This window comes from Mustelus asterias, chromosome 1 (genome assembly GCF_964213995.1).
Source record: "Mustelus asterias chromosome 1, sMusAst1.hap1.1, whole genome shotgun sequence".
In the NCBI taxonomy this organism is placed as follows: domain Eukaryota; kingdom Metazoa; phylum Chordata; class Chondrichthyes; order Carcharhiniformes; family Triakidae; genus Mustelus; species Mustelus asterias.
Genome location: NC_135801.1, coordinates 82,437,689 through 82,461,984, shown reverse-complemented (window position 1 = coordinate 82,461,984; position 24,296 = coordinate 82,437,689). Strand labels below are relative to the sequence as shown.

General features: G+C 41.2%; 1 protein-coding gene across 3 annotated transcripts; it reads left to right on the top strand.

The window, feature by feature from the left end:
• On the top strand, window positions 1-22,996 carry LOC144494762 (uncharacterized). 3 transcript variants are annotated; one of them, XM_078214085.1, is made up of 5 exons: window positions 9-195; window positions 5,145-5,238; window positions 9,006-9,083; window positions 13,939-14,166; window positions 15,678-22,996. In XM_078214085.1, the coding sequence occupies exons 2-5, from the start codon at window positions 5,173-5,175 to the stop codon at window positions 17,769-17,771; spliced, it is 2,466 nt and encodes an 821-aa protein (XP_078070211.1). In that variant the 5' UTR covers window positions 9-195; window positions 5,145-5,172; the 3' UTR covers window positions 17,772-22,996. The 3 variants fall into 3 exon arrangements, with proteins under 3 accessions (XP_078070192.1, XP_078070211.1, XP_078070202.1); XM_078214076.1 differs by having other exon boundaries at window positions 108-199; XM_078214066.1 differs by lacking the exon at window positions 5,145-5,238 and having other exon boundaries at window positions 1-195.
• Window positions 22,997-24,296: the final 1,300 nt, after the last annotated feature.

The window sequence follows — 24,296 nt, the reverse complement described above, 5'->3', positions numbered from 1 at the left end:
CTGGAGAGGGTGGAGGTCCTGTCCGTGTCCCAGCCCCAACCCGAGCCCGACCCTGACCCTGCCGGTGTGTTCACACAGAAGCAGCACCGTCCCCTCAACAAGTGTGTCCGGGAATGAAGAGTTTGCAGAATGTCCAGGAGAGGTGGCAGGAGGCGCAGCTGGTGCCTTTTACTCTGCTCTGCTTGTCTCTCTCTGGTGGGTGAGTAACTACCTCCCACTGTGTGGGTTGTGTTATAAAAGCCAGCCTCAGGGTGGCAAGAATGCTTGATTGACCTTTGTCACTTTTGCGGAGTTGGCTTGGTTTAGTTGATGAAATGAGAAGCTCAGGAAAGTAAGGATAAGCGTGAGTCATTCGGACCAAGCAGTGACCAGGTGTTGTTTAACCCCTTCGTGAACCGCCCATTTGTGTTGTGGATCCCTCATGACCCTGGAACAGAGTAGCTCGTTTCAGAGTTAAACTTCAAGCACATTGCTTCGTCATATGTAGGTCAGACCAGGTAAGGATGGTTCCTGTCTGTATCCCCTTTCAGGGAGTGAGTTCCAGACTCCCACCACCCTCTGAGTAGAAAAGCTTTTCCTCAAATTCCCTCTAAGTCTCCTACCCCTTACCTTAAATCTATGCCCCCTGGTTATTGACCCTCTACTAATGGGCAAAGTTCCTTCCTATCGACCCTATCTATGTCCCTCGTAATTTTGCACACCTCTACCTTGTCCCCCATCAGCCTTCTCTGCTCTAAGGATAACAAACCCAGCTGAGCCAGCCTTTCTTTATAGCTGATATGCTCCAACCCAGGCAACATCCAGATGTATTCCTAATTTAATGCATCCTTCCCATAGTATGGTGGCCAGAACTGCGTACAGTACTCCAGCTGTGGCCAAATGAGCATTTTATACAGCTCCATCATAACCCCTCTGTCCTTACATTCTGTGCCTCAGCTAATAAAAGCAAGTATCCCATATGCATTCCTAACCACCTTATCTACCTGTCCTGCTACCTTCAGGGATCTTTGGACATGTACCCAAGGTCCCTCTGGTCCTCTGTACTTCCCAGCTGTTCATTGAACAACTGTTCATTGTGTATTATTCCCTTGCCTTGTTAGTCCTCCCCATCACCTCAAATTTTTCAGGGTTAAATTCCATTTGCAACTGTTCTGCACAGCTAACCAACCATCTATATTGCTGTGTAACCTAATGCTTTCCTCCTCATGATTTAACACACCACCAACCTTCGTGTCATCTGTGAACTTATTGATTATATCACCTACTTTCATGTTTGGATCATTAATGTACAACAAGGGACCCACTGATCCACCACTGGACACAGGCTTCCAGTCACAAAAACAACCTTTAACCATCACCCTCGGCCACAAAGCCAATTGTGGATCCAAATTGACAAATTGCCCTGGATCCCATGGGCTATTACATTCTTGACCAGTCTACCATGCAACACCTTGTCAAAAGAGTGAAACGCATCAAAGATTTGATTCATGGTGCTCATGTAAGACATTCTGTATCATCTACTGCAACAGTCATCATACTGTTGAAGCAGAAATTAGTTCAGAGCCATTATTGGGAATCCTTTAGCAATCCAATTGAATGATCGAATTTTCAGTCGTGTGGAAGACACAAACGAGCTGGAGAAATTGGCATTCTTCAGAGAGACAGAAATTGTCTGGTTCCTGAGGGTGCTGAGGAGGACGTAACAATGGACAAACCCAAAGAGAGAACACAACGGTTGCAGCAAGTTAGCAAGGTTAAATATAACAAGAAGAAGGAAGAAATGTTAAATGTAGAAGTAGAGTGTGTTGAAGGATGTTGCCCCTGGCTTAAGAGTTTGGAACCAGGGGGCATCATCTTCTTCGTCAAGGAGATCAAAGGTTACATGGAGAAGACAGGAGAATGGGGATGAGAATCACATCAGCCATGATTGAATGACAGAGCAGATTCGATGGGCTGAATGGTCTAATTTTGCTCCTATGTCTTATGGTCTTATCTAAGAGTAAGGAATAGGCTATTTACTGAGACGATGAGGAATTTCTTCATTCAGAGGGTGGTAATCTTTGGACTTCGAGATACCAGAGGGATGCAGAGGCTCAGTCACTGAGCATATTCAGGTCCGAGATTGACAGATTTTTAGATATTAAAGGCATCAAAGGATAGTGTGGAAAAATGGCATTGAGTAAAAAGATCAACCATCATCTCACTGGTGGAGCAGCTCGAGGGGCCAAATGATCTACTCCTGCTCCTATATCCTATTTCAAATCTCTGCCTTTCCATTTGACAGTGGATAGCTTTGTTAGCTGGTGACAGGATTGAGATCATAATGCTAAATTAAGTATTGGAACTCTCATGTTAACCTCATTCAAAATACCACAACGTGCAAAGTTAGCTTTGATATTAGCTGTGCCATATTCCTATTTGTAAAAAATTATGCTCTTTATTTAAAATAACCAGCACAATAATGAAAATGTGAGAATAGTTTATTTAATTTCACCAGACTGATCACACCCTGTTTACTTTTAGCTGTGGTTAGTGCTTTCTGTTATTTGACTGCTAGTAGACACTTATTTGTGGCATTAAAATTGTTGGCATACATCACAGCTTAATCTTTGTCCTTGTTCAGTAGAGCTTGACAAATCAGTGCCCTGGTTCTCTGGAGACAACTTAGCATTCTGATGTAGCTTTAATGAACTTTGTACTTCAGGTGAAATGCAGAGGGATCTAGGTTTTCTAGTGCACAAAAAGCTAACAAGCTGGTCCAACAGGTAGTTAAGGCAAGCAGTATTTTGGCCTTTATTACAAAGAGGTTGGAATTTTAAATAGGGAGATTTTGTTGCAATTGTACAGGGTGTTGGTGTGTCTCACCTGGAATACTGCATACAGTTCAGGCTCCCTTACCTAAAAAAAGGACATAGTAACATTGCAGGCAGACCAAAGGAGATTCACGGGGCTAATTCCTGGGATGAGAAGCTTGTCCTATCAAGAGAGACTAAATAGTCTGGGTCTGTATTCCTTGGAGTTTAGAAGAGTGAGGGATGACCTTATTCAAACATCTAAGATCCCGAGGGGGGCTTGACAGGGTACATGGTGAGATGTTTCCAGTAGTGGGAGAGTCTTGAACAGGGGGACATAGCTACAAGATAAAGAGTCAATCATTTAAAACTGAGGTACGTAGAAAGCTTTTCTCACAGAGGGTGGTGAATCTCTAGAATTCTCTGCTCCAAAGGGTAGTGGAAGCTGGATCATTAGAAATATTTAAAGTGGGCGTGATAAATATTTGATAGATTGTGGAATAGAGGGGAATGGAGAAATGACACAGTAAAGGAGTTGAGCCTAGATCAGGCATGATCGTGTTGAATGGTGGGGCAGGATTGAAGGACCTGGTGGCCTACTACTCCTTCTATTTCTTGTGTTCTTGTGCATTCATTCCTCAGATTGAATTTAGTTTTTTCGAAGATAGAATTTAAAATTTTTCTTTTTCTGTTTGGATTTCACTTTCTCTGCAAACAATGGGATAATTACCCAGATTACTGCAATTCACACAGTTTAACATCCCTTAAAGTGAGCTGAAAACAGACACTCAGCCCTCTGGGGAATGTGAAAGACCCCATCCCCTGTCGACTCGCACCATCCTGAGACTTTGCAAATGTTTCTGAGATGAGACCGCAAAATACACTTACCTGTTCTGAAACAACAACTGCAGTATAAATGAACCAATAGAATTTCTCTGGAATATAGACCCAGCAAAGTACTTCATGGACCCCCTATACAGACCAGGAGGCAGAGAACAAAAGACAATGCTGTACTGAACACAGGCTGTTTGAAGCTGTGTGCCTTCTCTTTCTCTGTTTCTTGGAAGTGCTGTGCCTGATTTGCACAGTAACCATCCTGAAATGAGAAACCAACTGCAAACCTCAATCTTTTCAGAAAAGAGCTTGGAAATCTACTACACCAGGGAAGACAGCTAAATTAAATGGCTGCAGCATGGAACCACTGCATCAAGGCCAGAAAGGCTAAACATTGTTATGGCCACATGAGGAGGGGTAAAAATTATTCCCTAGTTTCCAGGACAGACCATAACAGGGTTTATTGTGAGTTTAGTGAGAATTGTTGGTGCTTAACAATTCACGTGCTGATTGCAAAGAAACTGATCTAGCAAGCTTACTTGAGTTTAAGACAAAAAGGGATTCGTTTTTATGGAGTTAAAAATGCACAGGGTAAAGATATAAAAATGTTTGGGGCAGTTAAATTCATGCTCAACTTTCACTATACACACAACCTGGTAGACAGTAGCAGGTTTCTTTATTAGCCAAATTAAAGTTAAATGCTACAAGCTATAAAAAGAGAGAATTCACAGTTCTGAGTCCTTTGCTAGTGTTTGTGGCTCCAGAGATTTCTCTCCATGATGATCTTGAAATTCCAGGAATTGAACCCCATGTAAAACTGCAATTCCTGGAGACGATTAATTTTCGAAACTTAATCCATGTTTTCCAGAAGTCGATGATTTTTTTTTGCACCTGAAGTTTCTTTCGATGGAAATTCATGCCTTTTATGCTGGACTTTGGACTGTACTGAAAAAAAGTGGGCCGATCTTGGGAGAGCTGAGAAGGGAGTTTGTTACTACTTCCAGATTTTCCAGACTATTGTTTTAGCAACTTGTTAGCTGTACTAAAACAATTTCAAAAAATTGTTTACTCCAGTAACATGATCTCTCTCCCCACAATAATTTCAGAAAGTATTTGCTTAGTTGATACCTGAACTGACCATGGCTATTCTTCCATGGCCTGCGTAATTCTTTGTAACCTCAAAGTGTAAATAGAGGGGTTCTTACAGAATTGGTGAAGCAAATCCTCTCTTAAAAATACTGTGATACGGCCAAACCTCGAGTTGTGGGGGTGGGAGGGGAGGGGGGAGGCGGGGAGTCATGCTTCATATCATAGAAATCATAGAAACCCTACAGTACAGAAAGAGGCCATTCGGCCCATCGAGTCTGCACCGACCACTTCTTGAGAAAATGATGAGATTCAATTGGTTCAGGACTTGGAGTTGTGGTTTAACAGGATTTTTGTGCTGTGCCAGTTTGCTATTCTGGTTTGAATACTGTGGATTTTTCACAAACCAACTTGTTTTCTCCTTGTCCTTAGATAACCATGTTTCCTAGCTACATGCCTGATGGTGAGTGGAAACAGGTCTCTGTACTTGGAACTGTGTGGCAGGAGCCGGGTGATGGGGGACCAGGTAATTGGAGGCTGATGAGGGCCCTGTTAGTGAGGCTTGGTGGAGGAGGCATAGTGTTAAGGGGGGGCTGATGGTGAGCTGGGTGGTGGAGAACGGGAGATAGGATTGGTGGGCCAAGTGGCAGGGTGTGTAAGAAACTTTCATGAGGGCTGGATTGTTCAGCTGACTAGTTGGTTGTAGTCATCACCCTCTCCTTTTTTGCACAGGGGTATGCTATTTGCACTTTGTGTCTTCTGGTACCCTTCCCATATCTAAGGAGTATTGGAAGATTGTGGCCAGAGCATTCTCAGTTGCTGCCCTACTTTCTTCTGCAGCTAGGATACATTTTATTTGGACCGAGTGACCTTTCCATTTTGAGCATTGCCAACCTTTTTAACTACATCATTTATCCTATCCAATTTCTCAGCTACCTCCTATTTTATTGTGGCATTGGCAACATCCTCTTTAATGAAGATTATTTCGTCCCTGATTTGTCTCCCCCTCTTTTGGTTACTCTTATTATTTATAAACAACTGTTGGGTTCTCTTTTATGTTACCTGCCAATCTACTCTTATACACTTTCTTTGGCCTCATTTCATTGTTCTGTTCAACCCTCTACTTTTTCTCTTCACTTTGGTTCTCTACTATTTTATGAATCTAACATTTATTATAAACTTCCTTTTCCTATTTTCAATCTCTAAATCTTTAGCCATTTAGGGAGCTCTGCCTTTGGATGCCTTTCCTTTACCACTCGTTGAAATGTGTTTAGTTTATACCCAAACTATCTCCTCTTTGAATACCTTCCGTATATGTGAATAAAAGTTACAAGATACCTGTATTTGAATTGAATGACTTGGGCTCCACCTTTGGATGTGTGGTCAAATGGAATATCACTCTTCTGGGGTTAATGTATCAAAACAAGAAGGGTAATTTTTTGAGATTGAACTTGCTTTTCAAATCTTTGTAGACCATGAAAGTATGCAGTAAAACTGGCTATGTGGCTTATTATCCTGTTCCTCTCTGAAACAGCTATTTATGGTGTCTTGTTCCATTGCTTTTTTGCCTTAAAATTTTCAAGACATTATCTACTTTGAAAGGCACAATGGATTCTTTTTCCATCATGCCCTACCGACTTTCCGTATAAAACAATTCTTCTAACCTTTCCTTTAAATTTTGTTCGTGCTGCTCATAAATTTATGCTTTCTATTTACAAATTAGTTGAAGTAGTCTCTGCAACTCTCTCTTTGAATCCTGTGATCAGTTTTACACTCATAGAAACCCTACAGTACAGAAAGAGGCCATTCGGCCCATCGAGTCTGCACCGACCACAATCCCACCCAGGCCCTACCCTCATATCCCTAGACATTTACCCACTAATCCCTCCAACCTACGCATCTCAGGACACTAAGGGCAATTTTTAGCATGGCCAATCAACCTAACCCGCACATCTTTGGACTCCTGATACACTGAACAGCCATAATCAAAACCATGAATTGTCTGCGAGTTTGACAAAGGTGCATTATCTATACTTATCCTCCTCAACCTGTCTTCATAATTTGATATGGTTGATCATATCATCCTGTTCCTGTGTTTTTCTTATGTTGTCTATCTCAATGGTACAGCTCTTGCTTGATTTCACTTTTACCTCAAATCACAGGCACAGCACATTCAGGTATGGCTTCTCTTCCCACTCATCAACTTCTTGGGATCCATTGGGTACACTTCTAAATGTACACTAATGGCACTTAACCTGTTACCGCCCCTAACTTAGCCCATCTGCCACTGAACTCTCATTCACGTCTTTGCAATAATCAAATCTGTAAATAACAGTGCTCCCCTGCTCAGCCTCCCCTCCTCTAACCTCCATATTTTCAGCTCATCCAAAACTCCACAGTCTCTACTCTATCCGTCCCAAGTCTTGCTCACCTGTCGTCATTGTCCTTGCCAAGCTACATTGTCCCTCAGCCCCCAGTGTTTTAAACTTCAAATCTTAAATTCACATTCTTGTGCTTAATTCCCTATATCGCCTCACCATATGCTGGTAATCTATCTCCGTACAACTATTTCCAAACTCTCCGTTTGTATATCCCTCTTGTACATCTTCCTCTCTTTGTCATTGATGATGGCCAGAACCTTAATCACTTAGCTACTCTAATTACCTAGACTCCTTAAACTCCATTACCTCTCAATCTCTCTCCTCCTTTACGACCTTTTGTGAAAACCAGCTTTAATGACAATCTCCTAATAGTTCAGGATCCATTTTATTTTCTTGTGCCACAGAGAAAGATGTCAGGATTTTTTTAAACATTAAAATATGCTGTATAAATACAAATTTTAGTTTATTCCTAATTATTAAAACTCTTATTTTTGAACGATTCTCTTGGAGCTCCTTCTCTTTTGTTCTAAAGAGAAGAGCTCCATTTCGTCTAAACTCTGCTTGAAGGTATTTGAGCCCTGTTTATCCTTCCTCTTTTAGATTTTAGTGTTCGTACAAGGTCTTTGTTGTGCCCTTTGGTAGCACCTTCCCCTCTGAATGGGTTCAAATCCCACCTCAGAGTCGTGAGCACTCTGTCTAAACTGATGTGCAGTACTATGGGAGTGATGCACTGTTAGAGGTGCCGTCTTTCAATGAGACGGTAAGCCAAGACTTTGTCTTCCCTCTCGGATGTATATAAAAGATCCCATTGTAGGAAATCAAATAAAAACAGGGAAATTTTGCTCCTTTCCTCATTGTTTGTGAGACCTTTGATGTACGCAAATTGGCTGCTGCACTTCTGTGATACCACTTTGGCTATACTTTTGGCTGTAAAATGCTTTGAGATTTCTTGAGGCCGTGAAAGGTGGTCTATAAATGTATGTCTTTCTTTTGTTTGTGTTTTTTGCCTCAGTTGCTTCACCTGATTGACTATTCCAAATATTTATAGTTGTACATTTACTTTAAGAGAGGGGAGAAATGGTGGGAGGTGCAAGATGGCAGTTACAAGTAAGACATGTTTACATTTTCAGAGCTCAGTATAACCATGTCCATGGTAATGTAAAATAGAAAAAATGTGTAAAAAATATGATATCAGTATACCAAGTGACACAAAAATGAAATCTGTCAAAGTGAATTAATGGAATGTGGGTATTGCTGGCTAGGTCAGCGTTTATTGACCATCCCTCATTGCCTTTTAGAAGGTGAGGGTGAGCTGCCTTCTTGAACGGCTGCAGTCCCTGTGGTATAGGTACTCCTATAGTGCACATAGATGTCAGATTTTTAATATAAGTGGGTAGGTATATGTGGAAATTATTGCTACAGCAGTTTCATTTGAGAGTACAGTGGTCTTTAGCTCCCCTCACATGAAGTAGGTTCATAAACTAAAAAAAAACTCATTTAGGTTTATTTATTAGTGTCACAACTAGGCTTACAGTGCAATGAAGTTACTGTGAAAATCCCCTAATTGTCACACTCCGGTGCGTGTTCAGGTACACTGAGGGAGAATTTAGCATGGCCAATGCACCTAACCAGCGTATCTTTCGGATTGTGGGAGGAAACCGGATCACCTGGTGGAAACCCGTGCAGACTCCGCATGGATAGTGACCCAAGCTGGGAATTGAACCTGGATTCCAGGTGCTGTGAGGCAGCAGTGCTAACCACTGTGCCGCCCACAATGAGATTCTTATCTTGTAGTAGATCCTGAGTATATGCCGTTCCACCTTTAATATGCTTAGTAGAGTGAATGTAGTAAAATGATGGTTTATCTGTATTGTTTCTCTTGATTTATATATAACCTTGATCTCTCATGCAGGCTTGCTTACAGTTTCTTTTAAATGAGATGTCCACTCCAACCGTACCAGGTCATGCACACAAGAACAACAGGGCCATTGTAAGTATTAGAGCTGCTTGGCTTAGGAATTGCATTATTCCTGGGTTATATAGTAATGAATTTCATTACTAGATAACTTTAATATGCTTATCTATATCACTTCAAAGTAGCTACTGTCAAACACTTTGGGAGAGATGTGATAAGGCACTAAAAGTGTAAGTATTTTTCCTGCCGTATTTCATTTGATAAGCTTTGATATCAAAGGTAAGCTGCTTAATTTTACAGGAGTGAACCTTCAGATTAATTCAGAGTTCAGCTGTCCATATTGTACATAATAATACAAAAACAATGGACATGCTCCACTGCCCTACTTCACTGATTTACCTTGCTTGGCTTAAACTAATATTCTAAATCCTGTGTGTGTTCATCAAAGTCATATGTGGCTCACTCAGTTTTCTTCAAATGTTTATCCTTTGTCGTCCACCTCTGTGGCACTGCTCTCTCCTGCTTTCTCTCCTACCAATTGCACTGAAAAGGTTTTCTTCTTGTGGTCTGCAAGGTAGGTCCTGTTTCCAGGCTTGGCTTCACTCTTTTTATATGCCATTGTAGTCTGGAAGTATGGAGTCTCCATTCATATGCTGTGCCTTGCAATGTCTCCATGAATCAAGTGCGGATATTGTAACCGCCTCTTTGGACCTGAGCTAGATGAGATGAAATCTATTCCAACTTAATGTTAACAAAGCTGAAACCGTACTCTCCCATACACACTCCTATACCACTGACTACCCCCTCCAACAGCCTCTCTCAGCTAGCACCTTACGTTGAGCCCTGGCCCTTGTTAAACATTAAACTTAATTTCCTTTCCCATATCTGATCTGTCTTAAAACCTCTTCCTTCCACCTTAGCAAGGTCTACTCTGCCTCCACCTCCAGCTCCTCTGTTGTCAAAACCCTAATCCATGTTTGTACCACCTTCCATTCTTTGCAAATTTTCATCTTCCATAACTCTTAATACGAATATTCAGAGTATTTCTAGAATGAGAGATGTAGATCAGCATTTGAGAACCAGCAGGTGCACAAAGGGGGACAAAAATGAGAATTGGGGGTGGGGGGTAAGATGAGGAGCAAATTCCATGAAGTGATTTGCAGGTGAGGATGAGAAAATTAGATGCCTTTCGATGACACTGGAAACCAGTAATCGTGAGAAGAGCAGGAGTAATGAGCTTGGAACACTCATGCTATATAGACTCATGGATTTATTCAAAATAAAAATTATATCTTAAATGAAAATAGAGTTGGGACATCAGCTGCACTTTCCTTCTCTGTCACTATACATGGAATTACACAAGGTATTGGAAGCCCGCCTGCTTGTCTGGACAATTATTTAAAATGCAGCAAATCTTTCCTATGGATTACTGGCTGCCAATATCCAATAATGATGTGGAGATGCCGGCGTTGGACTGGGGTAAGCACAGTAAGAAGTCTCACAACACCAGGTTAAAGTCCAACAGGTTTATTTGGTAGCAAATACCATAAGCTTTCGGAGCACTGCTCCTTCGTCAGATGGAGAGCAGATATCCACTCCATCTGACGAAGGAGCAGTGCTCCGAAAGCTTATGGTATTTGCTACCAAATAAACCTGTTGGACTTTAACCTGGTGTTGTGAGACTTCTTAATATCCAATAATACAGGAACTAGTTCACCAATAGACTTGCAGACTTCTCAGCTTTGGAAAGGAATTCCATAGAATTGGTTGAAGAATCTCTGTTCTATCACAAGGATACGTGAATGTGCGAAACTCAAACACTATTGTATCAGAGACCATCTGTGAGAGTGGTAAAAACCAGGTACTATGTTCACATGACAGAAACCAGATTTCTGATTAGGGACATTTAAGATACATTTTTCGAGCAAACAGAAAGAGAAAAGGTTAAGACCAGCAAAGGAACAGGACATGCCTGAAATCCATCAGGTGGCAGAGAATTTGGGCTGGCCTTTTATCAAACTATTTGAATAGTCAATCCAGTTACCATGCTGCAGAAATTCCACTGCACCCCAGGTGGAGTGAAGCAAGTGAAACCTGCTACTGCAAGCAGTGAACCCTTGTGAATCCATCATTATAAACATCCCAACTTAGTTTTCTTCAGTGGACCAAAAAAGAATCTCGGGCCTGCAATATTTCAAACCTTTACCTCGAGAGAAGCAAGTGTGATGGTGAAGTTTTGGACTTTTAAGACCTAAATACATGCTACCTTTTTGTGGTCATCTTTTCACATGTGTGAGTGTGTGTGCATATGTGTGTTACCACAACCTGTTACTGTCTGTAATAAGTCTCACAACACCAGGTTAAAGTCCAACAGGTTTATTTGGTAGCAAATACCATAAGCTTTCGGAGTGTTGCTCCTTCGTCAGATGGAGTGGAAATGTGCTCTCAAACAGGCACTGTTTGAGAGCACATTTCCACTCCATCTGACAAAGGAGCAGCGCTCCGAAAGCTTATGGTATTTGCTACCAAATAAACCTGTTGGACTTTAACCTGGTGTTGTGAGACCTCTTACTGTGTTCACCCCAGTCCAACGCCGGCATCTCCACATCATGACTGTCTGTAATGTGCAGTATTCTCTCCCTACAGGGTGCTGACCTCTCATGCTGTATCTCTCCGTGCACTTAAAAATATCTTTAGCATGCTCTTCATCTGTGCTTTTTCTGCTTGGTGATTACTTGCTATTCACCAACTGTGAAGATATTGGAGCTGCCTGTGCCTATGAAGTGCTCTGAAGAGATTGAAACTATCTGAAGATGGAGAGTGCTACTAAGTGTCAGTTGATTCGTGTACAAGGTTGCTGATGGTAATGCACTTAAAATGCAGCAGAGGGAGCACAATATCTGGGTAGCTCAGAGGAAGCTCAAACTGGGTAGGATGATTTTTTTTCCCTCTGCTGGTTTCATGAACTATTTTGCAGATGATTTGGATTGGTATTGTCAACTGAGGTACGTTGGAGCAATTAAAGGGAGTTTCTCATCTGAATGTAATATACTTAATAATCGGTATAAAAAGAATGTGAAATAGATTAAATTTCTTGCACTGAGATGTCTCATTGGATGAGCAGATTATCGTCCAACAAACACCTCAAATCTTTCATGTTCAGTAAATATTTTTTTCTTGTTGTTAAAACCAGTTAGCGGTTGGGACACTGTTTCTCCATGGTTTCTAAAATAAAAAGTAAAAGTTACTGTCTTTTGAGCCAGGGTTCCATTCTGGGATCTTCCAATGCAGCAAATAACATCAACTGGGATTATAAAAAAAGTGCAATGTTTTTGAAAATATACTTTAGGAAGTAACCTAAAACTAGGGTTATGTAAATAAACCCTTTTGGAAATTTGAAAGTTAAATCCTTTCGCTATGAAGGCCAATATACCATTTGCCTTCTTTATTGCCTGTTGTATCTACGTGCTTACGTTCAGTGACTGATGCACGAGGACACCAAGGTTTCAATATCTGCTTCGCTCAATTTACACCCATTCAAATAATAATTTGCTTTCCTATTTTTGCTACCAAAGTGGATAACCTCACATTTATCCATGTTATACTGCACCTGCCATGCATATGCCCTCTCATTCAGCGTGTCCAAATCACGCTGAAGCATCTCTGCATCCTCCTCACAGCTCACCCTCCCACCCCAACTTTGTATCATCTGCAGATATGGAGATGATATATTTTGTTCCCTCTTCCAAATCATTAATATATCATGTGAACATTTGGTGTCCTAGCACAGATCCCTCCGGTACCTCACTAGTCACCTGCCAGTCGGAAAAAGACCCATTTATTCCAACTCTTTGCTTCCTGTCTGCATCTCAAGATACTACTCACAATCCCATGTGCTTGAACTTTACGTAGTAATCTGTGTGAGGCCTTGTTGCAAGCTTTCTGAAAGTCTAAATAAACCACATCCACCGGTTCTCCTGATCAACTCTACTGATTACATCCTCATTTCACATGTTGTTTTCTCCAAATCAGCCCTGGAGATGATGCTGCTCGAATCCAGTGGTCTGGGCTCAGGAGACCAGTGCAGCTGACTTTATTTTTTATTTTCATTCATGGGATGGTGGGTATTGCTGACTAGGCCAGCATCTATTGCCCATCACTAATTGCCCTTCAGAAGGTGGTGGTGAGCTGCCTTATTGAACATTGGAACCACACAGCCGCTGCAGCCACCTTCCACTTTTACAGCTGATGAGTCTTTTACCTGTGTGATGTTGAGGACGTTTTTGGATTGTACCATCCCAATGACCTTCCATAGGTGGCCCTACACAGAGCAAGGAGCTCATGAAGGCATTGCTCAAGGGATCAGTGCATGCACAAACCTCTCCCTCGCAACAAGGTGGCGATCAGCAAAGGGTTGTTTGGAAATACCTACACAAGAACACTGGAAGTCCCGAAATCTGAATCTTTATTGGTATTTACTCAGTGTGCTCTGAGTCAGTGGGTGTGTAGTCTTGATTGTGTTTTCTGATTAGGAAGGAGAACCGGAATGAGCATGCTTGTCTGTTTCACAGGTATGTTTTCTTCAAAACCTATCAGTCACATTGTTTACTCCCCCTGACTGTCAGAAAGGTGGGAGGAGGAGTTGTGTAAGAAAATGATACTAAAATATTAACATTCAATAGAACCATAGAAAATTACAGCTCAGAAACAGGCCTTTTGACTCTTCTTGTCTGTGCCGAACCATTTTATGCCTAGTCCCACTGACCTGCACTTGGACCATATCCCTCCACACCCCTCTCATCCATGAACCCGTCCAAGTTTTTCTTAAATGTTATAGAACCGTAGAAAATTACAGCTCAGAAACAGGCCTTTTGGCCCTTCTTGTCTTTCATAATTGGATTTAACTTGTGGTATTTTGAATTTGTTACAGTACAAATCAAACCTCAGCAGTGTCAGAACCAGGTTGAAAACTGTCCAGTATGATGACGCCTGCCCGGTTTTTAGGTTGCAGTCAGAAAAAGAGAGACCCCAGGAGGACGTAGCATGTCGCCGAGTAGATTTTGTTCCAGGTTCTTGCCGGATCATGAAAGAATTGTTTGCTGACAAAAGAGCTGCTAACTGTTCATATCAGCTGTCGAATGTGATTTGTGAGATTAAGGTACATATTTTTAATCAAACATTCCAAAACCCTATCGGTGCACCCACAAGAAATGTTTAAAAAGACTATTTGTGCAGTAGGACGAATGAATTGAATTGTCAAGTTTGTGTAGAATTCCTTTTAGTTGGAAAACCAATTTGAAAAGCTGGAGTTCAGGACAAGAAAGATTGAAAATACTAAAACAGAGAAGGAGCTTCCCTTGGCCCTGCATCCTTGGCCCTGCGCCCTCTCCCCTGGGCCCCGCCGCGCCCTCTCCCCTGGGCCCCGCCGCGCCCTCTCCCCTGGGCCCCGCCGCGCCGACCCTCTCCCCTCGGTGCTGTTCACTCAATTTGTTTGCTCCTGCATCTCTCTCAACCTCAGCACCCACCTGGAGATTTCTGATTGAAGAAGAAAACTCACCTTGCATCTTAATTAATTGGCATAGTTAATTAACTGGCATCTTCCATTCCCGGAACATGTTGGAAAACACAGATTTTCCTGTATATATCTACCATGCGGAAGGGCAGTAGTTGCATGGGACCACCACCACTTGAAAGTTCCCTTCCAAACTGCTCACTATCCTGACTTGGAGGCACATCACCGTTCCTTCACTGTCGCTGGGTCAAAATCCTGGAACTCCTTCCCTAACAGCACTGTGGTATACCTATACCACATAGACTGCAGTGGTTCAAGAAAGCAGCGCCCCATCACCTTCTTAAGGGCAATTGGGAATGGGCAATAAATGCTGGCCTGGCCAATGATGCCCATATCCCATGAATGAGTAAAAGAAAAACTTACATCAATGGGTTTTTTTTCATTCATTCGTAGGACATGGGTATCGCTGGCTGGCCAGCAATTATTGCCCATCCCTAGTTGCCTTGGGCTTGAGAGTCAATCAATCACATTGCTGTGGCTCTGGAGTCACAATTAAGCCAGACCAGGTAAGGACGGCAGATTTCTTTTTTGATTTTGATTTGATTTATTGATGTATGTATTAACATACAGTGAAAAGTATTGTTTCTTGCACGCTATACAGACAAAACATACTGTTCATAGAGAAGGAAATGAGAGAGTGCAGAATGTAGTGTTATAGTCATAGAGAGAGTTTAAAAGAGTTAGAATGAAGTTTTAGAAGCATAGAATGAGAGTAAAAGATAAAATTAGAAGGTATGCTGGATGCAGCTTGCAAGAGGTCGCCTTGCTCTGGCGTCATCTTGGAAAAAAAAATTTCCTTCCCTAAAGGACATTAGTGAACCAGATGGGTTTTTCTGACAATCTGAAACTATTGCCATCAGTAGATTCTTAATTCCAGATTTTTTTTATTGAATTCAAATTCCACCATCTGCCATGGTGGGATTCGAACCCGGGTCCCCAGAATATTAGCTGAGTTTCTGGTTCCCCTAATGGGTAATGTTAAGGAATGGGAAAAGTGGCTAATTTTAAATACCATAATTTGGGGGCTCTCACATTAAAGTTTTTGTAATAGTAATTCTAATTCTTGCATCTGATTTTTTTTTTTTGCTTTCTGTAAGAACTACAATCCAGAGGAACCTCATATGACCTGTCGCCATGATGTATGCAGTGAGTTATCCTCTGTAGTGGTTGGATTATACAATGAAGACGTGGGTGTTAATCAGTGGAAGAAGTTTAAATCCACAGAGGAAGCCATGGCGTTTATTAATCAAGAACTACTAACAGATTGGAGGACCTATCACCATGGTTACTGCTTTATACGCTGCCTTAGCCACGATGGAAGAAAGATATCGCAGCTTCTTATTCTGCCTCCAATGTTGCGAGCAGATGGTAATTCTCCAAACAAACCAGCAAAGGAGCAGGCACTGAATGTGAATATTTTACTTTTAGATTCTGTGTCCAGGCACCATTTTTATCGAGTTTTGCCAAAAACTATTGATACATTCATAAATCTGAACACTAACGTGTTTAAAACAGGACACGTATTTGACTTTGAGTTGGTTCAAGGTATAAAGAGCAGAACATTTGAGTCTCTCCAAGCTCTGTTTGGTGGTGAGCCGTTCAGTCCACTTAAATCATTTAGTTCATTTGCCCTACCACCAAAGGCTGTGGATTTCAACAAGACATGTGGACGTTTTAAAGAATTTGGATATGAGGTTTTATATTTGGAGGACATGTGTTGGAAGTGGGAATGGGGTTTGGTGAAGGAGCTGAGAGCACTTAACAAAAAGGCCCCATTTTCAGAAAGAGTAAAGTTGTTCTTGGAAGCAGTCAAAAGAAGCGGAATTGATAGGGTGGATGTTTCATATTCTAGTTGTGATATTCTTCAAGAAAATGGGGTGAAGGATATGTTCCATGGGCCTGCTGCTGTGTGTTACAATGGCATGCATCAACATACCTACCTCCTGCAGTACATTGAATACTTTATCACACGTTTCTCTTTTCTACAAAAGCCTCTCTTCAGTTTTCTCATGTTGGACACTAATCATGAAGATACAGGCCTCAGGTTAAAGCAAGTGGATGAAGATCTAGCCAAACATGTATCTTTCTTATCTGATCAACCAAACACTGTGACCTTCATTCTTTCAGATCATGGCAATAATTACGGGCAGTTTGTTTCAATGACCACAGAATCTCAGGTTGAGGTGTTCCACACCGCACTATTCATGATTGTCCCAGACACGGCAGCCGTTATACTGGGTGAAGAGAAGATGCAATCTTTGCGCACAAACCAGCACAGACTGATCAGCCTTCTCGATGTTCATCATACCATACAAGGTCTATTGCCATCTGATGGGGCTAAAGAAGGGAAAGGCTTGAAATATGGAATGAATACAGATGGGTTACTGAGCCCAGTTTCCCCAGGTAGGACCTGCAATAGCATTCCCCGGATACCCCCCAGCCTTTGCATATGCCAAGGCTTTGAAAAGCCAGCACAAAGTGATTCTAGTTTTGCATTGTATGCTGAATTTGCACTTGGTCAGATGAACCATGAAATCCTTCAACAGAGAGCTTACAAAAACTCTCACAAAGGCTATAAGGCCTGCCAAAGATTAATTGGTGTTAGGTTTGACAATGTGAAAATTCATGAAGAACACAAAAATGAGACCATTGTAAAACTTGATCTCTCTGTAAAGGCTTCAGAAAGCACAGGTCACTATGAAGAAAAGTATTTAGTGGTCATAGACTTCCGATATCAGGTGGATGCTGCAATGACTTTACTAGGCTTTGACCGATTGACCCCATACAGTCCTTATGAAGTTTGTGCTGATAGTGACGTTGATTTAAGGTTATGCATCTGTGATTTAGAAAATGGTCATGAAGCGTCAACTTCATATTGGAAGAATGTTTTGACCTCGTCAGTCTCTTGGACTGAAACTAACTTCAGCTCAATTCATGAGTCTTGCCTGTATCTCATCAAAAGACAGTACACTTCAGGCATTGTTCTGGCAGTGGGTAATGCCTGTCCACATATCCAGTATGACATTGAATTTGACTTCTTGACTGTTAACATGTACTCATCATCTATAATGCCTGTAAATGTGACACTTTGGCCAGGAACAGAAGAGCTCCTCACTGTTGGGTTTCAAAAAGTTAAGCACAAACCTTGGAAATATAAGTATTCGTTGAATTATAGAGCATCCACATTGTAGGAAAAGAATACATTGAGGATAACTCTGGTTCTTCATTAACAGGCTACTCTTCACACCAGTTAAGTAATGGCTTGCAATAGCTATTCAGGGTCAAATATGAATTCTGACGATTTATAGCTAGGATTACAATTGGAGCTATAGTATGGAGTGCATTCCATCTTGCTGTTGAAGAAAAAAGCGAAAGGCGAGATCCATGATAAGTCAGGAAAGATTAATTGACAATGAATGATAGTATAAGACTAAAGAACATAGTAATAGGAAATACTAGATCTGGACTAAAACTATTGATGTGCCCTTAAATAATGTAGAGTGTAGTTGCCTGAGATAGGGGCTGTGATTTTTCTGCCTCTGTTTTGGATGGAAAGTCCAACGGGAATCCCCAAGCACTTTAACACCATCAGAATTTCCTGTTCCAATTGTCCCCATTCCCCTTCAATGATGTCAAGGCGTTCCCACCATGAAAGGTTGGAAACCCCATTATACATTTTAGTATAATTTGTGAACTTCCCCGCACAACTATCTTCTCCCGCCGCCACCCCCCCCCCCGCGCTCTAGTTTGGACTCTACCCCCACTCCCCCGTCGGTAGGTTTACAACAGTTTTTTCCAAATGGGTACCTGATGAAGAGAACTCACTGGGGGTGTGCAGGTAGTTATAGTCTCCAGGGGGTAGAGGATTATGCCTGGGCAGTACCTTGGCAGTACTGGGAAGAGGGTGCTATAGATATGTGTAGATCTATGGGGGGGATTTAGCCCAAGTATGTGCATTTGTATCAACACAGCTACTTCGAACCCAATATTTGCAACTCCCGACAAATGGGAAGAGTGTTCCAAGCTTGCCCACAACAATCTAACTGTATTTCTTAACCTGGGATCATCGAAACATTTAATCCTTGAAGAGTTTAGACCATTCTTCTGGCCATTCAGCACCCTTGCCTTCCCTTCTATCTGCTAAACTATAACGTGTATCTTTTGACTTCAGGCTCTGTATTTTCCTGGTTCCTGGCCAATCAGCATTGTAGCTTTAGCTACTGTTTACTGCTAAGCTAGACTTGCTAGAGCCCAAGTGTGCAGATGTGCCTTGCCTCTATAATTCCAGTTCATTTAACCTGTTCTTAAAGCTATCACAGTATTTGGCACATAAAGAGATGCCAGTTTTAAAACTTTCTTAACATGAAATTCTAAAATTCACGAATCATCCAGTAATACATATAAATGAGGACTTTTTATCACTGTTGTATAATTTGACAAATTACGCCTTATTAATTACCCAAATGTGCCAACAAGATGAAGTCTAACAATACACTAGTATAAAATATTAGACTTCTCGTGTTAGTTTCTACAACCCAGAAATGTCTTTACCAAGTGAAGATATGTCAATTTCCATGTAACATTATTTTTAAACAAAGTAAGAAATCAGGATCTCAGCTTATCAGGATGTCAAATAATGTCCAGTCACTCTGTGGACCATTATATTGTCTTTATAATCTTTTAAGTTTCACATTCTTGGGTGGTTAAATTTAAAGAAATTGTTTAGCATAGTTAGGGTAATTGCTTTGTGTGGAGTGACGCTCCATGACAAATTTAAAAGATCCCTCCAGTTACCATGTACAATGTGATTTGATACCTGCGTACCACAGTTTTGCATGGAAACTTCTGAAGGTAGCAAAAACCTTCTGAGTTGACCAATGTTCTCAAATTCTACCCATCAGAACATTTGAGGTCATCCAAAATTTATACCAAGTCGCATTCACCCCTCACCCTTGTGCTCGCTGATTGACACTGGCTCTCAGTTCAGCCACGTCTCAGTTATAAAGCAAAATCTCAAACTAGTTTGCAAATCCTTCTATAGCCCTGTACCCTATCTATCTTTGTACCCTAGCACAACAGCCCTCCAAAGTACCTGTGCTCCACCACATGCCATCAGCTGCCGAGGCTCTGAGCTCTGAAATTTCCTGCTTAAACTTTTCTGCTTCTCCACTTCACTTTTCTTCAAATCTTTCTTAAAATCTACCACGTTGATCAAGCTTTTGGTCATTGACCTGATATCGCCTTGTGGGGCTCAGTGTCCAATTTTATTTGTTAAAACTCGTTTGAAACATCTTGAAACATTTTCCTTAGTTAAAGGTGCTATATAATTACAAGCTGTTGTCCTTATTGTTGTGTAATCTAACACATATTGGAGGGCAATTTGGGTCAACTCACAAAGGCTCCCCGGCAGTTGATAATGTAAAGCAGAACCTCACAGTGAGATTTCTTTCATAAGCTCATCAATTCAGGACAGTTGCAAAAGGTTTTCTGGTGGCTTTCCTCACTTACCAAAGTATAAATCTGGAAATCCAAAGGAAAAGGCCAAAAATGCTGCACATTTAACTACCAGGATAAACAATCGTTAAATGTTTACGTCTGACCATTAAAGCAAGCCAGATTTATTTATTTGCAACATCTTGATTCCAATTATTCATCTCCCACTTCCTTTCTAATGAGTGTTGACAGATGTTAGTTATTACATTGATGTCAAGTTCTAAGGCACGGGACAATGGTTAGCACTGCTGCCTCACAGCACCAGGGACCAGCTTCAATTCTGGCCTCTGCTCACTCTGCGTGGAGTTTGCACATTCTCCCCATGTCTGCCTGGGTTTCCTCCAGGTCCTCCGGTTTCCTCACACTACAAAGATATGCGGGTTAGGTTGATTGGCCATGCTAAATTAACCCTACTGTCAGGGGGATTAGCAGGGTAAATAGGAGGGGGTTACAGGAATAGGGTCTGGTTGGGATTGTGGTCGGTGCAGACTCCTTGGGCTGAATGGCCTCCTTCTGCACTGGAGGGAAGCTATGAAGGTAGTTGACTGTAAAATGTTTGTGAAGTAAAAGTGTTAAATGAACCGAAGGTGAAGCATTGAAAAAAACAGGAGGACAATGGGGGGGAGTTTTACTTACCTGGGCTGTAGGGAACAGGTGAGTCAGAAAGTCATGGGGAGCCTGCAATTCCGGATTCCTTCACCCTATGTGGAGCAAAAATGTGGCAAAAACGTGGCTTCCTTCTTGGGCAGGGAGCTAATCAGTGAAGGCTGGGGCAGGTAAGCTGTGCTGGTGAGGATGTGGTCATTAAGGGATGGGGAGGAAGGTGAGGGTGGTCGATTGAAGGGGTCAATGTGGTGGAAAGAAGGGGATCAATGGATGGGGGTATTTGTGAGGGGGCAAGGAAGATGATTGGAAGGAGGAGTTTGACCAGAGGGATGGTTGCTTGGGAGGAAGTGTGTTCAATTTAATGGAGATGGGTGGGTTTTGTGTCCATAGACAGATTTCACAGAACTTAACCTCACTCCCACCCAATCCAGATCTACCATTTTTTAGGTTCAAATTTTGCCCAGTGTGTTTGCCACACAATCCATAAATGGTTTAAAAGTGAAAACTAGTAAACAGTTGTTAATCAGAAGTTCAGAAAAAAAATTAACCCGTTCACTTTCCATTTTGCACAGTTGGTTCAGTGTTACTCCTGAACATACACTTTGAATAATGATTTGGGTTTAGTGATACTTTATTTTTACCAATGTGTGCAGAGATAACAAATTGAACATTCGAACAGTGATTTTTGATGATCACGCACCAGTTTCAGGCTCTTTAACCACATCTCAAACTTCCATTCCAGCATTTCAGAATTGCAATTTTCTACACTCCTCAGCCTGAGGACTGGGAAGGAAGTTGTACGACCTTAGCCCCCTGTGTTTATATCTTACTCCTATGCTTTTGTACTAAAATGTTTTCTGGAATGAATTTAAGGAAATCTTGGCTTACATTTCTTTCTGTAATGTCCTAGCTCTGTTAGGGGTTGTGGGTTTTAACAAAAATAAAAGAACGTGGTCTGTGCACACACATTCAAAGTAAGAACAACAGATTTATTCGAGGAAATGTTCTCTGGACATGGTTAGCGGTGGGGGTGGTACTGGGACACTTCCCTCCTGGGACTATAGTCAGCACTGTGCCCCCAGCGTGATCAGTGTGACTGCTTTCAATCTTTGGAATTGTTTCTGTTGTCATCTGTGCCCGGTCATATCCAGAGTATTCAAAGGTTTTATACTTAATGCCTTTGCATTCCTTATTTATTTGTCCTGGTTTGGAAATGTTACCTGGAAGCACAAGGTTAGCTTCCACATGTATTATGATACTCAACTCTAGCTTTCCATGTTTAAACCTTTTCCAACTGTCTATCTGACATCAGGCCACAGATGAGCCAGAACTTTATGATCTTCGGGAAGCATCTTATGTATAACTGGCAAAACAGTTTTCTTGGCCTTTCACTCTATCCATTTTTCCAGTTGTTCACTCAGACTGAACCAAACCTGGTGACTGCAACAGATTCCTGTTCAGCTCATCTGCTGCTGAACCCCTCTAGATCTGCCTATTCCAACGCACACTTGGCAGGCCTCCCATGTCTCTCCCTCCATAATCTTGATGTCATCCAAATCTCTGCTGTTCATATCCTAACTTACACTTTAGCCCAGTTCGCCTATGACCCTGGTCAACACTGACTTGTGGTTAAATGAGGCCTCAATTATTACAGTTATCTTTTTTTCAAATATCTTCATGAGCTCGCCCCCTCACTATCTCTGTAATTTCCTCTGACCCACAGTCCTCTGAGATATCTGCTTCCTTCTAATACTGGCCTCTTGAGAGCCCCAATTTTAATTGGTCCATCATTTGGCTACCTTGCCTTCTGTCTTATTGCCTTCATGCAATAATCTCTGAAATTTCCTCTCTAAACCTTTCTGCCTTCCTACCTCACTGTCCTTTTGAGACACTCCTAGCTCCTTGAACTGGTCTGGTCATCTATCCAAATATCTCCTCACATGGTTCGCTTTGTAAAAGTTCTGTCAAGTACCTTCAGACATTTTATCATGTTGAAGGCGCTTTGTAAATATATAGAATGACTGAATCCCTACAATTCAGAAGGAGCCCATCCAGCCCATCGAGTCTGCATTGACTTTGAGAGAGCATTCCATCCACCCACCTATACTTATAACCCTGCACATTTACCATGGCTATTCCACCTAACCTGCACATCTTTGGACTGTGGGAGAAAACCAGAGCACCCGGAGGAAACCCATGCAGACACGGGGAGAATCTGCAAACTCTACACAGTCACCCAAAGCTGGAATTGAACCCGAGTCCCTGGCGCTGTGAGGCAGCAGTGCTAATCACCGTGCCACCAAAAGTTATTGTTGTTGAAGGTGCTGTACAAATGTTAGTTGCTACATTATAAGAGTTATCTGTTTCATTAGGAGTTTACATTTTCAATGTTTTAATTTTCACAAAATCAATGATGAAAGAATAAAACTTTAATGTTATTTCTGATTTTATATGAATGACTGTTAAATTATTTTCCTTTTGAAAAAGAATTGTAATTCTCAAATTTGGTTACAACTATTTAACTCCTTTCAACTGACTGATAATTGTACAACTGTTATAAATGGTTGTATTGCACATCTTTTAATTTTCAGGGGGTTCCTTTAAATTGAAATTAAAGTTTGACTCCTTGGACATATTTGCGAATAGTATCTTAGTTTGAAACATTTGACAATTGTAAGCATTTGATTTTACAAGTCAATATTTCATTCAGCAGAGCAAACTCTTTCTTAATATATCATAATGTTCATAATATCTTAGAGATTCCAAGGAAATTTTCGATCGTTCTAATAAACAAGCTGGGAGATTTCTACAGAAAATAAAGATAGACTTCTGTGGAAGAACCAGATTTGAAAGGTTGCAGCAATGACATTTGGCTTTTGCTCAATGGGAAACTAATTGTCCTGTTTTTGCCAAAAAAAATTGAATGCCAAAATAAGCTCAGAGAAACATATCACAGATTAGATTTCCAGATACTACCATGCTTTCTTGGAAATGACAAAGCTGTCTTTTCTGAAGATGGTGAATGCAGGAGAAACATACCTCCTCCATGTGTTATACAGGGTATATAATAATATATCACTTGTCTGCACATGGTAATCAAATCAACTATAATTTCAAGATTATCTTCAGTTTTTTTTGGTTTTGTATTGTTTTCCTACATCAAAACAAAAGGGCAGAAACTTATCAAAAGATAAGTAAATAATCAAGTCAAATTTGTTTGGCTTGTTCTTGATTTTTGGAATTTTTTGGTATGCAAACTCACAGGCTGAGAAGTATAAACTCTTCATGACCAATTAAAAAGATATCACTTCATCAAAGTTCCAGTGTCCACTGCTTTGTACCTTGACTGATCTGTGCCCCCAATGATTTGTGTTAGGTTCTTGACTAACATGTTCTACCACTTCTTGTACATGACTTTGATCTCGAATGTTGAAATTTGCTTTTGAAACCCAGAAGATATTAAAGATCTGGTTTTACGCCTGAGGATTTTAGTTCCTTCGTTTACACTGATTTATCTATCTGACTGTGTCTGGTACATTATTACTCATGTTACAAATAACAATTTCAATTCTGATATCAATTTGGGTCAGCTGAGGCTGGCAACTAGGGTTGTTCCT

Coding starts and splice junctions, on each gene's coding strand:
- LOC144494762 (XM_078214066.1), top strand. CDS start 130: ATGTCCAGGAGAGGTGGCAGGAGGCGCAGCTGGTGCCTTTTACTCTGC. Junction 9,084..13,938: donor ACAAGAACAACAGGGCCATT/GTAAGTATTAGA, acceptor AATTTGTTACAG/TACAAATCAAACCTCAGCAG. Junction 14,167..15,677: donor ATGTGATTTGTGAGATTAAG/GTACATATTTTT, acceptor GCTTTCTGTAAG/AACTACAATCCAGAGGAACC.